Source organism: Corylus avellana, chromosome ca5 (assembly GCF_901000735.1).
Source record: "Corylus avellana chromosome ca5, CavTom2PMs-1.0".
NCBI classification, from domain to species: Eukaryota; Viridiplantae; Streptophyta; class Magnoliopsida; order Fagales; family Betulaceae; genus Corylus; species Corylus avellana.
In genome coordinates this window covers 26,317,828-26,335,558 of record NC_081545.1, presented here as the reverse complement: position 1 = coordinate 26,335,558, position 17,731 = coordinate 26,317,828, and the positions used below count along the sequence as shown (strand labels likewise).

General features: G+C 34.6%; 1 protein-coding gene and 2 pseudogenes across 1 annotated transcript; all 3 read right to left on the bottom strand.

The window, feature by feature from the left end:
* Window positions 1–2,804: 2,804 nt before the first annotated feature.
* On the bottom strand, window positions 2,805–4,622 carry LOC132182597 (putative 12-oxophytodienoate reductase 11; annotated as a pseudogene).
* Window positions 4,623–11,382: 6,760 nt separating this feature from the next.
* LOC132182591 (putative 12-oxophytodienoate reductase 11) lies at window positions 11,383–13,199 on the bottom strand. The gene is made up of 5 exons (XM_059595880.1): window positions 13,116–13,199; window positions 12,581–12,721; window positions 12,324–12,454; window positions 12,083–12,247; window positions 11,383–11,975 (listed from the first exon to the last, which is right to left on the bottom strand). Exons 1-5 carry the CDS (start codon window positions 13,187–13,189, stop codon window positions 11,383–11,385), a joined length of 1,104 nt encoding a protein of 367 aa, XP_059451863.1. The 5' UTR covers window positions 13,190–13,199.
* A 2,679-nt stretch (window positions 13,200–15,878) lies between these two features.
* Window positions 15,879–16,441, bottom strand: LOC132183259 (12-oxophytodienoate reductase 1-like; annotated as a pseudogene).
* Window positions 16,442–17,731: the final 1,290 nt, after the last annotated feature.

Sequence of the window (17,731 nt, the reverse complement as noted above, 5' to 3'; positions counted from 1 at the left end):
TAATTAAGTTTTTAGCTTACAAGTGAGGAAAGATTTGTTGTGTATACATGCACTTGTGAGGCTTTGATGGGAACATTGAGAAAATATAAAAAAAAAAAAATAATGGTTAATATACATAAGTGGACCTAAGCCCATTCACTTAATCTTTTGAGCTAGAATGATGTTTAAATATATATATTAATATACTTTTGGTAAAACTCTCAAACCATTTATCTCGCCCAACAAAAATATTTCAACTTTCCCTCTATTTTTCTCTTACTCTTTGTCCCACATTAAAAAGCTATGAGAATTTTTTGTGCTTTACACGGGTTTCTCTTTCCTTATTCTATGACTTTTGGGTAAATACATGCTAGTGGTGTCACCTAGTGAGTAGCACTGGCCATGGCCGCGTTGCATTGGCGCACTTAGCAATTACGCACGTCGCACACGTTCTGTTCTAACAAACATATATATATATTTATTTGAATTTTTACATCAATAACTATTTTTCAACAGTCAAAAAATGTCATTTCAGTCATATTTTTAGGATGAATGATTCACGTCAATATTTTTTCAATATTTTTTTAATTTCATCCTACAAATTCAATATAATATCGGAATAGGATCCTCTCAATTTCAGTTGAAAAGGAGAGTATCCATTTATTATAAAATGAGGGGTAATATTGTCTTAACATTAAAGTTGAAGGACAAAATTTACAATATTACCCCTCATTTTACACTAAATGGATACTCTCAATTTTAACTGAAATGGAGAGGATCATATTCCATATATCAACTATTAGATTTGTAGACTCATGTGGACTCCACAAAAAATTAATGGTGGATTTATCCATTCAGTACGAAGATGATTAAAAAAAATAAAGAATTTTATCACTTCTTTATTTTTAAACAGTCAGGAATTTCCATTTCAACAATAATAATCTGCTTCTGTAATTCTATATAAAAAAGAACATTCAGAAAATTGATACATACTTTTTATTTTATTTTATTTTATCTTTTCTCTCTTGTTCTTCTTCTCTACTGCTATTACAGAATTTCTTGTTCACAATAGTATTACACTACATCCGGTCTGTATTGAATCTTAATGACAAAATTGATGTATTTCCATTTGCAAAACTTATCATATAAGTGGAAGGAAATACCAAGAATTTAGTCATTTCATACAAATTTGACTTTCCTTCTGATACAACTTTATGAAATCCCAACTCTGTACAAAAAAACAACAGCCGCCAAGCACAAATAGTTGCCAAACCTCTCCATGATGATCATGACCTCTTAACAAGTATGCTGATTCCCATCTTTTTGTTCTACTAATTGTCCACATGTAATATTTCTCTCCTAAGTTTGTTGACGTGTTAATAAATTGTAGGTAGATAAAGTTTATTTTCCTATGTGCTTAGTTAACTTTAGTAAATAATTTAAACATCTTTTTAATTTTGGCCAACAAGCGTGTAATTTAGAATTTTGCAGATGGCTAATTCTGATATATGTAAATGCATCTTTAAAAACCAAAATTCAACATGTACGACAGTCTGGTGCTCGGTCAGGGTCCTTTGATCAGGAAAGGTTCCCACTACACGCTCAGTTCTTTGTTGTAACGATATGATGAGTCTATAGAGTCCTTCAAGACAAGCCAACATGCGCCGCTTATGTTTTAAGAAATGTGGTAGTGGTCCAAAGGGTAAACTTGTTCCATACGAAAATAAAGTTGATGAAAACGGAAGGAAAGCTTTGATTAATTTATAAGCCTATATTGATTTAATTTGCAAGTCTCCCATGATTTACAGTTATGCTTACAGTTCATTTATTGCCATTTCAAAAGAATTATTCTGCATGAATTATTATGACTTGCAATACAGAAATTCTTCAAGTTAACGCCTTTTAACATCTGATTGTCACATGTTTTGTATTTAAAAATGCAAAACATGTTTTATGTTGTCAGTAAGATGATCTGGTATGTATTCTGTTTACCCCCAATGTTTTGGTTGGAATGATTTACTTCCAATGGAAAGCCAAGTGGGCCATTTTTTTATTTAAATAAAAAAAAAAAAAAAATCTTGAATCTTGCTAAGGATTTTCATTAACTTCAAGTTCTTGTGTGCTTATCAAGATTAATTGTAACTTCTCTTCAGAAACAAATTATTTAGATATGTAAAAAGCTGCTTATCTAGCAAAAAGCATCCTGGATTAACTAAAGTTATACTCGTTGAATTGCATAAACGTGCCAGGTGTTTTGACAATTACAGGAAAGAAGACTGACCTCTAATTTAAATAATTCTGGCATGTTTCATGGATGCTTATTTTTTTTTTTCCCAAACATCTCTGTTACTTCTCTTGGTTAAAACTGAGGTAAATGTATAGAATACATACACAATTGTAGTTTTACTTCTTGACAAGCCATGGTTTCAATTGATGCCTTTTCATTAGAGAGCCATTGGGTCATGCCAGTTTATAGGATAATGTGGTGCTTAAATATGTAGAGAAGAAGCTGGGAATCCAAAGAGAGAGAAGATATGAGAAAGAAAGAGAAAGAGGAGAGAGAAAATCACTTTCTCATAAATTTATTCTACCAAAAACTTATTTCATTGAAGTATGAGACACTTAAATCTACTATCAAACTAAACCCTACGGCAATGCGCCATTTATTTACTTACCTAACATAATTTAGGGGAACACTCATTTAGTAAATTGCCTAAAATACTCTATGGCAATCACCTATTTATTGAATTACAAAAACCATTAACAATGAAAATAAAATAAAACATAAAATTAAATTCTAATAATCCGACAAAGTTCCTTTTGCATCATGAAGTGTCTTCAAGAAATGGATAATCAGTGTAACCAACAATAGGATCCGAGATGTAAAATGTATCTCTATTGTATTTGTTGAGAGGAGCATTGAGCTCAAATCTCTTAGGCAAATCTGGATTGGATATAAACAAGCGACCATAAACAACAAGATCTCCATGATTTTTAGCAATGGCATTGTTCCCATCTTCTCTTTCATAACCCCCAGCAACAAAGAAAGTACCTCTAAAAGCCTTTCTCATTGGTAGAAGACTGTGTGGGGATTCACTTTTTTCAAAAGCATTCCTCATTCTTGGCTCAACCATGTGGCAATAAAGAATCTCATATTTGTTTAAAGACTCTGCCATGTAAAGCCCCAATGCTTTTGGATTTGAGTCTCTAGATTCCATAAAGTCTGCAAAAGGAGATAGCCTTATTCCAACTTTGTCTGCTCCTATCTCATTAGTAATAGCTTTCACTATTTCTAGAGCAAATCGACAACGATTCTCAAGGGATCCACCATATTGGTCAGTTCGATCATTTACTTCATCTTTCATAAACTGGTCAATTAGATAGCCATGAGCCCCGTGGATCTCAACCCCATCAAAACCTATGTATCAGACAAAAACAACATAAATTTACAAAGTGAATAAGTATAATGTTAAATATCATGTTTGATATTAAAAAACAAGAAAAGCTTATGAAATGAAAACTCACCAGCTTCAATAGCATTCCTTGCTGCAATCCTAAAATCTTTGACAATTTGAGGAATTTCATCTGTCCTTAGCCGCCGTGGAGGAGTGGAATGTGCACCATCAAATCCCTCAACGGTCAAAGGCTTGTCAGTAGAAGAAATTGGAGCTTGCCCATTTGGCTGAAAATCTGTAGACAAACAATATGAAAATCTTAGAAAACTTTCAATTCTTTCCATTCACAACAAAATAGTGAAAAGACAAACCTTGATTTGAAACCCTCCCCACATGCCAAAGCTGACAAAAGAAGACTCCACCTTTGGCATGAACAGCATCCACGATGGGTTTCCATGCTTCAACTTGCTCTTTTGTCCATATACCAGGTGTATTAGGATACCTTTACGTACACCATCAAAGAAACCTCATTAAGTTTTCAAGAAAAATTATTTGAGCAGGTGAGTCCTATTGATGCTCTCACAATTTCAAAAATACTTGCCAAGCTATTATATATAGTTAAAATTACCCCTGAGCAGTATCAATAAACTCCAGTTGCTTCAGATATTAAAAGACCGCCTTTTGAGGTTCTCTGAGAATAATATAAAATAGCATTCGGCTGAGGAACATTGCCATAAGATCTCATTCTGGTAAGTGGTGCCAAAACTACTCTGAAAATCGAAAGTACTTGATAAATTAACTCAATCAAGGAAGAAATCTTTCTATATATACCAAAGAAAATAAAACTATCTGAATCGCATATAGATTTCAACTCTTCTAGCGTGGACAACAAAAGTGATGGGGCATGATATTTCAACTCTTCTAGTATTTAAACCGAGCTTAGGCTTAATCTATAAATAAGATACTATTTTGTTCAATTTTAGCATTTTTTTGAGAGCCGGCCTGCATTAAAATTATTTCAAAGGCTAAAGTGTATAAAAAAATAAGTTGTAATAAGTTTTGGGAGGAAACAAATATTTTTTATCTAAAAGGAAAAAAAATTATAGTTAAATAAAAAAGGAAAAAAAAAAAAAAAAAAAAAAACAGAAATTGGAAGGTGCAAACCTATGGCATAGATTGAAGTTCCCCATTTTGTAAGGAGTAAGAAGAGGAATGGGGGTGGGAGCTTGAAGAGCCATTTTCAATGATTCTTTTCTGTTTTGTGTTTGTAGTTTGCAAAAAATGCAAGTCCCAATTGAGTATTTATACATTATAAGGAGGGTGAATTCAATTCGACAACACCACGAGTCCACGACTTTTATTTCAGGTGATGTCTATTATGACGCCTCATTTGTTGTTGGTGATGTCTGTTATGACGCCTCAACAGAAACATAACGCGTCTGCCATGACGTTTGGAGTACGAACTGTACGATAGACCACAACGTTTCACCGCCAGTGTTATTGACCATTGACGGAGTTATCTTTTACGATTTTTAGAATTTTTAAAATATTAATTTATCATATTGTATTTAAGAAGAGAAAATTTTGATATAAAGAGCTTGCTTGCTTATTCATTTCTTTAATTTTTTTTTTTTAAAAAAATAAAATATAATAAGTCAATCAAATAGCTTTCTTTCGTTACGGTCTACCAGAAAAAAACAAATTATTAAGCAAATACAATATCATGAATATAATCTAGAAATTTCTCAATTTAAGCTTATTCTCTAATTTCATGTAATGCTTCTTTCGCAAGTTTACAAGTCACTTCATTTGCTTTTCTTCTAACATGGGCTAACTTACTACCCTTGTAAATTAACTTTGCAAACAAACTTCAAGCGTTCTATTAAGTCTGACTGAATTATAATTTGATTCAGCCATACTAAAATATTAATGAAAATCAAGATAATGTACACTAATCAATCATGAAGAGTCCCGTTACGAGATTCATGATCCAAGAACAAAAGCAACAAGGTGTATACGGTCTTCGAATAAGAGCATCTCCAGTAAGGGTGGCTATTTATCCACACAAAACACCACTTTTTCTATTTTAACTATTAGTTTTTCATAACACATTCCAGCAGAATATCTATTTTAACTCTCAAATTTAATTAAATATTATTTTTTAGTATTATTTTTATCATAGAGAAAGAAAGGGAGTGAGAGAGAAAGGTGAAAGGGATGAGAGAGAAATGATTAAAAATTTTTGTAGTTGTGAACTGTGAATAGGTTCTTTTGCCTATTTAGTACTATAGCAAAATAGATCAAAAAAATTAAAGAGCCTATTCTGTTGAAGAGAAAAAAAGTATAAAAATAGTCAAATTTGGCTATTAAGGTGAATTTAACTACTCTTTTGGAAATGTTCCAATGTTGACACAAGAATATATGTTAGCCGCATATAAGTGACTGCAAAATGGACTGTAAGTGTTTGTAATTTTGATGTATACAATGATTTCTGAAGAAGTTACTAGCTAGCACTTTTGATAGCTTTTATTGATCTTTTTTCAGTAAGTTCAAAGAATAAATAGAAGTGGTTAAATGCAATTTTGGTACATGTTGTTAGGCCCAAAATCAAATAGACCCTTCGGTTTCAACTGGTACATGTAATTATTGAAAATACATATATGGTACTTTTGTCCATGTTCCATCCAAATATTTAATGGATCTCCACATCAGCACGCTTAAAATGGTGACATATGTCCCAAATGCCACATATTGATGCCAAATCAGCAGATTGGATAACGGTTACATTATATCATAGGTGGTACCTATGCTTTTGCCACGTATGATGCAAAAACTAATAAAATAATGAGAACTAAAATAAATTTTTTGTTTTATTTTTTAAAAAATGGTAGAAAATTGGGGGTAACGGGCCACTATCATTTTAGCTAGAGAGCCACCCCCATTGGCCAGCAAGGGGGAGGCTGAACCACCCCAGCCACCCCATTTGGGAGTTTTATCAAAAGTGTATTAATATACATTTTTAAACATCACTCTAGCCCAAAAGACTAAGTTAATAGGCTTTGATGGGAACATTGAAAAAATATAAAGAAAAATAATGGTTAATATACATAAGTGAACCTAAGCTCATTAACTTAGTCTTTTGGGCTAGAGTGATGTTTAAATATGTATATTAATACACTTTTGATAAAACTCTCAAACCATTTATCTCCTCCAACAAAAATATTTCAACTTTCCCTCTATTTTTGTCTTACTCTTTGTCCCACATTAAAAAGCTATGAAACTGGAGAATTACCCGGAGTTCCAACCTCCAAGAAGGGCCCTCGGTTAAGCCATCTCTTCTTTGCTGACGACAGTCTCTTATTTTGCAAGGCGTCTCCATTGCATTGGAATCGATTGACAAGTATTCTTAAGACATATGAGATGGCGTCGGGGCAGCGATTAAATCAAGCTAAAACGTCCATCTTTTTTAGCCGCAATACTCCCACAGAGACTCAGATGGAGATTTTATGCCTATCAGAAATCCCAGCCACACAAAGATATGACAAATATCTTGGTTTGCCAGCCCTTGTTGGAAAATCTCGAAAACAAGCATTCAAGAGTATCAAGGATAGAGTTTGGAGGAGGCTTAGCGATTGGAAGCTGAAGTTTCTGTCTCAAGCAGGGAAAGAGATCCTCCTGAAAGCAGTCATTCAAGCAATCCCTACATATAGCATGAGCATCTTCCTTATTCCGAAAGGATTATGCGTAGAAATTAATTCTATGATGCAGAAGTTTTGGTGGGGACATCAAGAGAATGAAGCACGTATACATTGGGTGAGATGGGGGCATTTGGGACTACCGAAGAATCGGGGTGGATTGGGTTTCAGAGATTTAGTATGTTTCAACAAGGCCCTTCTTGCTAAGCAATGTTGGCGTTTGTTAAAATCACCAGAGAGCCTGACAGCAAAAATTTTAAAGGCAAAATATTTTTCTACATCCTCTTTCATGGAGGCAAAATTGGGCTCAAAACCTTTTTTTGCGTGGAGAAGTATTCATGGGGCGAGGGACATTCTTGAGACCGGATTGATTTGGCGAGTAGGAAATGGACAGTCGATAAAGATATGGGGTGACTCTTGGGTCCCAATTCCATCAACATTTAAAATCCATTCTCCTCCAAAGGTGCTGAATCAGAACAGCAAAGTACAAGAACTAATTGATCGGGAAAGGGGAGAGTGGGATCAGGGCCTCTTAAACAGTATCTTTACAGCTGAGGAGGTAGCAGCTATTAACTCTATACAAGTCAGCCCAATGCAGCAACCAGATGTTCTAATTTGGCGGGGTACAAGTTTGGGAACCTTTTCAGTTAGAAGTGCTTATCATCTAGCAAAGGAGATGGAGATGAAAAAATGTCCAGAAGGTTCAACAAAACGGGAGGACAGCTTGTTGTGGAAACCACTGTGGAAATTAGCCATCCCTAATGCAGCAAAAAACTTTTTCTGGAGAGCCTGCCAGAATATTCTGCCAACCAAGGACAATTTACTTAGGCGAAAGGTGGTGAATGAACCATTGTGCCCCATCTGTGAGCAAGAACCAGAGACAGTGCTACATGCTCTATGGAATTGTGAGGGTGCAAGAGATATATGGGGCTGCAGTAAACGGGTACTCCAAAAGATGACCACGGAGGGTGATAACTTCATGCAGATTGCAGAATATATTTTTTCAAAATGTGACCTGGACGTGTTTACTCTGTTTGTATGCTTATCATGCCAGGTTTGGTTTCGACGAAATAAATGGGTTCATGAAGGAGTTTTCGTGGACCCCAACGTTATTCTCCAAAAAACAGAAGAGGAAATGCTGACTTTTGCCCAACTACAATAGAAGGACCCAGGCGTCAAGGAAGGCTCTGCTCGACTGAAAAAGTGGATGGCCCCTACCCAAGGTTGGCACAAAACGAATTGGGATGTGGCCATTGATAAACTAAATGAAAGGGTCGGGATTGGAGTTGTAATTAGAGATGAGAAAGGGAGAGTGATAGCTGCTATGTCTAAACAGCGAATGGGTATACTGGAGCCAGCAATGGGGGAAGCATATGCCGCCTATCATGCAGTGTGTTTATGCCGGGAAGTGGGAGTCCAAAATCTAATTTTGGAAGGAGACGCGAAACAAATTGTGGATGCGATTAATTCAAATACGGGCACAGGGAGCAGTTTTGGGCATCTAATTGAAGATACTAGACATGTACTACTCGCTATACCAAGATGGAATTGTGTATTTGTTCATCGCGAAGTCAATGAGGCGGCTCATAGGATGGCAAGAGCGGCAACCACTGATGTCAGTGATAGGATTTGGAGGGATACCACTCTTAATTGTATTAGTGATATTATTTTGATGGAGCAATTAGCTCTATCTCGATGATTGTTTGTTGGAGTTTTCTACTCCATCTTACGATTTATTATCAATGAAATTCAACAGTTCAGTTTTCAAAAAAAAAAAAAGCTATGAGAATTTTTTGTGCTTTACAAGGGTTTGTCTTTCTTTTATTCTATGACTTTTGGGTAGATTCATGCTAGTGGTGTCACCTAGTGAGTAGCATTGGCCATGGCCGCGTTGCATTGGCGCACTTAGCAATTACGCAAGTCGCACACGATCTGTTCTAACAAACATATATATTTTTTTATTTTAATTTTTACATCAATAGCTATTTTTCAACGGTCAAAAAATGTCATTTCAACAGTCATATTTTTAAGAGGAATGATTCACGTCAATATTTTCTCAATCTTTTTTCCATTTCATCCTACAAAGTCAATATAATATCATAATAGGATTCTCTCCATTTCAGTTGAAATGGAAATGGAGAGTATCCATTTATTATAAAATGAGGGGTAATATTGTATTAACATTAAAGTTGAAGGACAAAATTTACAATATTACCCCTCATTTTACACTAAATGGATACTCTCCATTTTAACTGAAATGGAGAGGGTCCTATTCCATATATCAACCATTAGATTTGTACACTCGTATGAACTCCACAAAAAATTAATAGTGGATTCATCCATTCAGTACGAAGATGATTAAAAAAAAAAAAAGAATTTTATCAATTCTTTATTTTTAAACAGTCAGGAATTTCCATTTCAACAATAATAATCTGCTTCTCTAATTCTATATAAAAAAGAACATTCAGAAAATTGATACATACTTTTTATTTTATTTTATTTTATCTTTTCTCTCTTGTTCTTCTTCTCTACTGCTATTACAGAATTTCTTGTTCACAATAGTATTACACTACATCCGGTCTGTATTGAATCTTAATGACAAAATTGATGTATTTCCATTTGCAAAACTTATCATATAAGTGGAAGGAAATACCAAGAATTTAGTCATTTCATACAAATTTGACTTTCCTTCTGATACAACTTTATGAAATCCCAACTCTGTACAAAAAAACAACAGCCGCCAAGCACAAATAGTTGCCAAACCTCTCCATGATCATGACCTCGTAACAAGTATGCTGATTCCCATCTTTTTGTTCTACTAATTGTCTACATGTAATATTTCTCTCCTAAGTTTGTTGACGTGTTAATAAATTGTAGGTAGATAAAGTTTATTTTCCTATGTGCTTAGTTAACTTTAGTAAATAATTTAAACATCTTTTTAATTTTGGCCAACAAGCGTGTAATTTAGAATTTTGCAGATGGCTAATTCTGATATATGTAAATGCATCTTTAAAAACCAAAATTCAACATGTACGACAGTCTGGTGCTCGGTCAGGGTCCTTTGATCAGGAAAGGTTCCCACTACAGGCTCAGTTCTTTGTTGTGACGATATGATGAGTCTATAGAGTCCTTCAAGACAAGCCAACATGCGCCGCTTATGTTTTAAGAAATGTGGTAGTGGTCCAAAGGGTAAACTTGTTCCATACGAAAATAAAGTTGATGAAAACGGAAGGAAAGCTTTGATTAATTTATAAGCCTATATTGATTTAATTTGCAAGTCTCCCATGATTTACAGTTATGCTTACAGTTCATTTATTGCCATTTCAAAAGAATTATTCTGCATGAATTATTATGACTTGCAATACAGAAATTCTTCAAGTTAACGCCTTTTAACATCTGATTGTCACATGTTTTGTATTTAAAAATACAAAACATGTTTTATGTTGTCAGTAAGATGATCTGGTATGTATTCTGTTTACCCCCAATGTTTTGGTTGGAATGATTTACTTCCAATGGAAAGCCAAGTGGGCCATTTTTTTATTTAAATAAAAAAAAAAAAAAAAATCTTGAATCTTGCTAAGGATTTTCATTAACTTCAAGTTCTTGTGTGCTTATCAAGATTAATTGTAACTTCTCTTCAGAAACAAATTATTTAGATATGTAAAAAGCTGCTTATCTAGCAAAAAGCATCCTGGATTAACTAAAGTTATACTCGTTGAATTGCATAAACGTGCCAGGTGTTTTGACAATTACAGGAAAGAAGACTGACCTCTAATTTAAATAATTCTGGCATGTTTCATGGATGCTTATTTTTTTTTTTCCCAAACATCTCTGTTACTTCTCTTGGTTAAAACTGAGGTAAATGTATAGAATACATACACAATTGTAGTTTTACTTCTTGACAAGCCATGGTTTCAATTGATGCCTTTTCATTAGAGAGCCATTGGGTCATGCCAGTTTATAGGATAATGTGGTGCTTAAATATGTAGAGAAGAAGCTGGGAATCCAAAGAGAGAGAAGATATGAGAAAGAAAGAGAAAGAGGAGAGAGAAAATCACTTTCTCATAAATTTATTCTACCAAAAACTTATTTCATTGAAGTATGAGACACTTAAATCTACTATCAAACTAAACCCTACGGCAATGCGCCATTTATTTACTTACCTAACATAATTTAGGGGAACACTCATTTAGTAAATTGCCTAAAATACTCTATGGCAATCACCTATTTATTGAATTACAAAAACCATTAACAATGAAAATAAAATAAAACATAAAATTAAATTCTAATAATCCGACAAAGTTCCTTTTGCATCATGAAGTGTCTTCAAGAAATGGATAATCAGTGTAACCAACAATAGGATCCGAGATGTAAAATGTATCTCTATTGTATTTGTTGAGAGGAGCATTGAGCTCAAATCTCTTAGGCAAATCTGGATTGGATATAAACAAGCGACCATAAACAACAAGATCTCCATGATTTTTAGCAATGGCATTGTTCCCATCTTCTCTTTCATAACCCCCAGCAACAAGGAAAGTACCTCTAAAAGCCTTTCTCATTGGTAGAAGACTGTGTGGGGATTCACTTTTTTCAAAAGCATTCTTCATTCTTGGCTCAACCATGTGGCAATAAAGAATCTCATATTTGTTTAAAGACTCTGCCATGTAAAGCCCCAATGCTTTTGGATTTGAGTCTCTAGATTCCATAAAGTCTGCAAAAGGAGATAGCCTTATTCCAACTTTGTCTGCTCCTATCTCATTAGTAATAGCTTTCACTATTTCTAGAGCAAATCGACAACGATTCTCAAGGGATCCACCATATTGGTCAGTTCGATCATTTACTTCATCTTTCATAAACTGGTCAATTAGATAGCCATGAGCCCCGTGGATCTCAACTCCGTCAAAACCTATGTATCAGACAAAAACAACATAAATTTATAAAGTGAATAAGTATAATGTTAAATATCATGTTTGATATTAAAAAACAAGAAAAGCTTATGAAATGAAAACTCACCAGCTTCAATAGCATTCCTTGCTGCAATTCTAAAATCATTGACAATTTGAGGAATTTCATCTGTCCTTAGCCGCCGTGGAGGAGTGGAATGTGCACCATGAAATCCCTCAACGGTCAAAGGCTTGTCAGTAGAAGAAATTGGAGCTTGCCCATTTGGCTGAAAATCTGTAGACAAACAATATGAAAATCTTAGAAAACATTCAATTCTTTCCATTCACAGCAAAATAGTGAAAAGACAAACCTTGATTTGAAACCCTCCCCACATGCCAAAGCTGACAAAAGAAGACTCCACCTTTGGCATGAACAGCATCCACGATGGGTTTCCATGCTTCAACTTGCTCTTTTGTCCATATACCAGGTGTATTAGGATACCTTTACGTACACCATCAAAGAAACCTCATTAAGTTTTCAAGAAAAATTATTTGAGCAGGTGAGTCCTATTGATGCTCTCACAATTTCAAAAATACTTGCCAAGCTATTATATATAGTTAAAATTACCCCTGAGCAGTATCAGAAACTCCAGTTGCTTCAGATATTAAAAGACCGCCTTTTGAGGTTCTCTGAGAATAATATAAAATAGCATTCGGCTGAGGAACATTGCCATAAGATCTCATTCTGGTAAGTGGTGCCAAAACTACTCTGAAAATCGAAAGTACTTGATAAATTAACTCAATCAAGGAAGAAATCTTTCTATATATACCAAAGAAAATAAAACTATCTGAATCGCATATAGATTTCAACTCTTCTAGCGTGGACAACAAAAGTGATGGGGCATGATATTTCAACTCTTCTAGTATTTAAACCGAGCTTAGGCTTAATCTATAAATAAGATACTATTTGGTTCAATTTTAGCATTTTTTTGAGAGCCGGCCTGCATTAAAATTATTTCAAAGGCTAAAGTGTATAAAAAAATAAGTTGTAATAAGTTTTGGGAGGAAACAAATATTTTTTATCTAAAAGGAAAAAAAATTATAGTTAAATAAAAAAGGAAAAAAAAAAAAAAAAAAAAAAACAGAAATTGGAAGGTGCAAACCTATGGCATAGATTGAAGTTCCCCATTTTGTAAGGAGTAAGAAGAGGAATGGGGGTGGGAGCTTGAAGAGCCATTTTCAATGATTCTTTTCTGTTTTGTGTTTGTAGTTTGCAAAAAATGCAAGTCCCAATTGAGTATTTATACATTATATGGAGGGTGAATTCAATTCGACAACACCACGAGTCCACGACTTTTATTTCAGGTGATGTCTATTATGACGCCTCATTTGTTGTTGGTGATGTCTGTTATGACGCCTCAACAGAAACATAACGCGTCTGCCATGACGTTTGGAGTATGAACTGTACGATAGACCACAACGTTTCACCGCCAGTGTTATTGACCATTGACGGAGTTATCTTTTACGATTTTTAGAATTTTTAAAATATTAATTTATCATATTGTATTTAAGAAGAGAAAATTTTGATATAAAGAGCTTGCTTGCTTATTCATTTCTTTAATTTTTTTTTTTTAAAAAAATAAAATATAATAAGTCAATCAAATAGCTTTCTTTCGTTACGGTCTACCAGAAAAAAACAAATTATTAAGCAAATACAATATCATGAATATAATCTAGAAATTTCTCAATTTAAGCTTATTCTCTAATTTCGTGTAATGCTTCTTTCGCAAGTTTACAAGTCACTTCATTTGCTTTTCTTCTAACACGGGCTAACTTGCTACCCTTGTAAATTAACTTTGCAAACAAACTGCAAGCGTTCTATTAAGTCTGACTGAATTATAATTTGATTCAGCCATACTAAAATATTAATGAAAATCAAGATAATGTACACTAATCAATCATGAAGAGTCCCGTTACGAGATTCATGATCCAAGAACAAAAGCAACAAGGTGTATACAGTCTTCGAATAAGAGCATCTCCAGTAAGGGTGGCTATTTATCCACACAAAATACCACTTTTTCTATTTTAACTATTAGTTTTTCACAACCCATTCCAGCAGAATATCTATTTTAACTCTTAAATCTAATTAAATATTATTTTTTTAGTATTATTTTTATCATAGAGAAAGAAAGGGAGTGAGAGAGAAAGGTGAAAGGGATGAGAGAGAAATGATTAAAAATTTTTGTAGTTGTGAACTGTGAATAGGTTCTTTTGCCTATTTAGTACTATAGCAAAATAGATCAAAAAAGTTAAAGAGACTATTCTGTTGAAGAGAAAAAAAGTATAAAAATAGTCAAATTTGGCTATTAAGGTGAATTTAACCACTCTTTTGGAAATGTTCCAATGTTGACACAAGAATATATGTTAGCCGCATAGAAGTGACTGCAAAATGGACTGTAAGTGTTTGTAATTTTGATGTATACAATGATTTCTGAAGAAGTTACTAGCTAGCACTTTTGATAGCTTTTATTGATCTTTTTTCAGTAAGTTCACTTTTCATTTCCTAAAGAATAAATAGAAGGGGTTAAATGCAATTTTAGTACATGTAGTTAGGCTCAAAATCAAATAGACCCTTCGATTTCAGCAGGTACCTGTGATTATTGAAAGTACAAATATGGTACTTTCGTCCATGTTCTATCCAAATATTTAATGGATCTCCACATCAGCACGCTTAAAATGGTGACATATGTCCCGAATGCCACATATTGATGCCAAATCAGTAGATTGGATAACGTGACATTATATCATAGGTGATACTTATGCTTTTGCCACGTATGAGGCAAAAACTAATAAAATAATGAGAACTAAAATAAATTTTTTGTTTTATTTATTTTAAAAATGGTAGAAAATTGGGGGTGGCCGGCCACTCCCATTTTAGCTAGGGAGCCACCCCCAATGGCCAGCAAGGGGGAGGCTGAACCGCACCCCAGCCACCCCATTTGGGTGTCCGGTTGCCCCCAATTTTTTACCCTTTTTGTTTCATATATATATATTTTAGTTACCATTATTTTATTATTTTTCCAGCATAGGTACTACCTATGATATAATACTACGTCATCCCATCTTCTGGTTTGGCATTAATATCTGGCATTCGCAACAGGTGTCATCATTTTACGCCTGCTGAAGGTGAAAATCTATTAAATATTTGGACAGAAATACCAAATGTGTAGTTTCAATAATCATAGGTACCACCTAGGACACTTTTTAAAAACGAAAGGTCTTTTTTGATAGTGGGCCTAACCACATGTATCAAAATTGCATTTAACCCTAAATAAAAGCCTTTCTCTACTTTTTCTGCTTATCACATCAGCAACGGATTCAACAAAAACACTCACACAAATGATCAAGGTCATTTCTTTAATATCTTTTGTCTTCGATCTAATATAATCCTCATGACCTTGTTAGTTCCCCCTTCAAATATAAAGAACAGAGCTTGTTTTACGATGTCATTTTCTGTCGTACTTTAAAAACTTCTCGATTACACCTCTTGGTTAAAACTGAGGTAAATGTATAGAATACATACACTATTGTAGTTTTACTTCTTGACAAGCCATGGTTTTAATTGATGCCTTTTCATTAGAGAGCCATTGGGTCGTGCCAGTCTATAGGAGAATATGGTGCTTAAATAGAGAAGAATCTGGGAAGCCAAAGAGAGAGAAAATAATTTTCTCATAATTTTATTCTATCAAAATCTTACTTCATTGAAGTATGAGACACTTAAATAGACCAACAGAACAACACTCATTTATTAAATTGCCTAAAATACTATATAACAATCACGTATTTATTGAATTACCAAAAAAAAAAAAACCATTAACACTTCAAATTAAATTCTACATAATCTCGTAAATTTCTGGCCTTTTGCATCATGAATTGTCTTCAAGAAATGGATAATCAGTGTAACCAACAACCGGATCAAAGATATAGAATGTTTTTCTATTGTACTTGTTGAGAGGAGCATTGAGTTTAAATCTCTTTGGCAAATCTGGATTGGCTAAAAACAGACGACCATAAGCAACAAAATCTGCATGGTTTTCAGCAATGTCATTGTTCCCATCTTCTCTTTCATAGCCTCCCGCAACAAGAAAAGTACCCCTAATAAAGCCTTTCTCATTGGCAGAAGACTATGTGTGGATTCACTTTTTTCTCCAACTGTCTTCATTCTTGGCTCAACCATTTGGCAATAAAGAATACCATATTTGTTTAAGGACTCTACCATATAAAGCCCCAATGCTTTTGGATTAGAGTCTTCAGATTCCATATAGTTTGCAAAGGGAGATAACCTTATTCCAACTTTGTCTGCTCCTATCTCATTAGCAACAGCTTTAGCTACTTCCAAAACAAATCGATAACGATTTTCAAGGGATCCACCATATTGGTCTATTCGATCATTCACCCCATCTTTCATAAATTGGTCAATTAGGTAACCATGGGCCGAAACCGAGACTCTTATGACTTTGGCTGAAATTTGGACATATTATGACTAGTATCGGCTACAATGGCTGAAATCTGATAAAGAAGATGCTTCAACGATTTTAGTTATAGGCTTTTTTTTAGGGAAAATATAAAAAAACCCTCAAAACTACTAGTCGTTTGCAATATAGCCCCCCAATATTCAAAAGGTATTAAATTAGCCCCCAAACTATCAAAATGTATAAAAAATGCCACTTATTTTTTTTTTGAGGAAATTTAGATATAAACTCTTTAAGTCAACGCCTTCATTAAAAACTTCCTAGGTATTTTTTTTCGAAAATTTAGTCCGTAGGTCAATCGAAACTATAAGAAACTCCATACCGTTATAAATTTTTTACTACTCGTTAGGGCCACTCAAAACTCCCCGTTTTACTTGATTAAAATATTAATTTTTTTATTAAATTAATTTTAAAAGTTTTTAAAAAAAAATGAAAAAAAAAATTGAAGGGTGACCAGGGCCTATGGGGTGGTTTGCGAGTTGCGGCCACCCCTAGGTGGTTTGAAGGCCACCCCAAGCCACCCCTAGGGTGGTTTCTGAATTTCAGGTTTAGTGGCTCATGCTACCCCTTCCACCCATGGGGTGGCCTCGCCTGAGCAGGGGTGGCTCGCCAGCCACCCCAAACCTCTTCATGGTGGAGCTGCAGCCACCCTACGGGTGTGGCTGTCACACACCCCAAACCACCCCAGAGGGCTCAACCACCTCAGTGGTTTCAGTTGTCACAGCTACCCCAACACACCTCTGCCACCCCTTGGGTGGTTTGGGGTGGTCATGAGGGGTTTGGGGTGCCCCAACTCATTCTCTCCACCCATGGAGGGCTCATGGCCACCCCATGGTGGGGTACACCCTAAACCACCCAAGGGGTGGCTCCAGGAGGGGCAAACCACCCCTGGGGTGGCTTATGGCCACCCCATAGGGGTTAGGGGGTGGCCAGGGGTGGCACTGCCACCCCTAGCCACCCTTCAATTTTTTTTTTTTTTAGATTTAACTTTTAAAATTAATTTAATAAAAAATTAATATTTTAATCAGGTAAAACAGGGAGTTTTGAGTGACCCTAACGGGTGTTAAAAATTTTTAACGGTAGGGAGTTTCTTGTATTTTCGATTGACCCAATGACTAAATTTTCAAAAAAAAATACATAGAGAGTTTTTAATGAAGGCACGTTGACCTAAGGAGTTTATATCTAAATTCTCTTTTTTTTATATTTCTATAATACCCCTATTCTTTTAACAAATAAAATAATTGTAA

Coding starts and splice junctions, on each gene's coding strand:
- LOC132182591 (XM_059595880.1), bottom strand. CDS start 13,189: ATGGCTCTTCAAGCTCCCACCCCCATTCCTCTTCTTACTCCTTACAAA. Junction 12,248..12,323: donor GGGGAGGGTTTCAAATCAAG/GTTTGTCTTTTC, acceptor GTTTGTCTACAG/ATTTTCAGCCAAATGGGCAA. Junction 11,976..12,082: donor AAGGAATGCTATTGAAGCTG/GTGAGTTTTCAT, acceptor TCTGATACATAG/GTTTTGACGGAGTTGAGATC.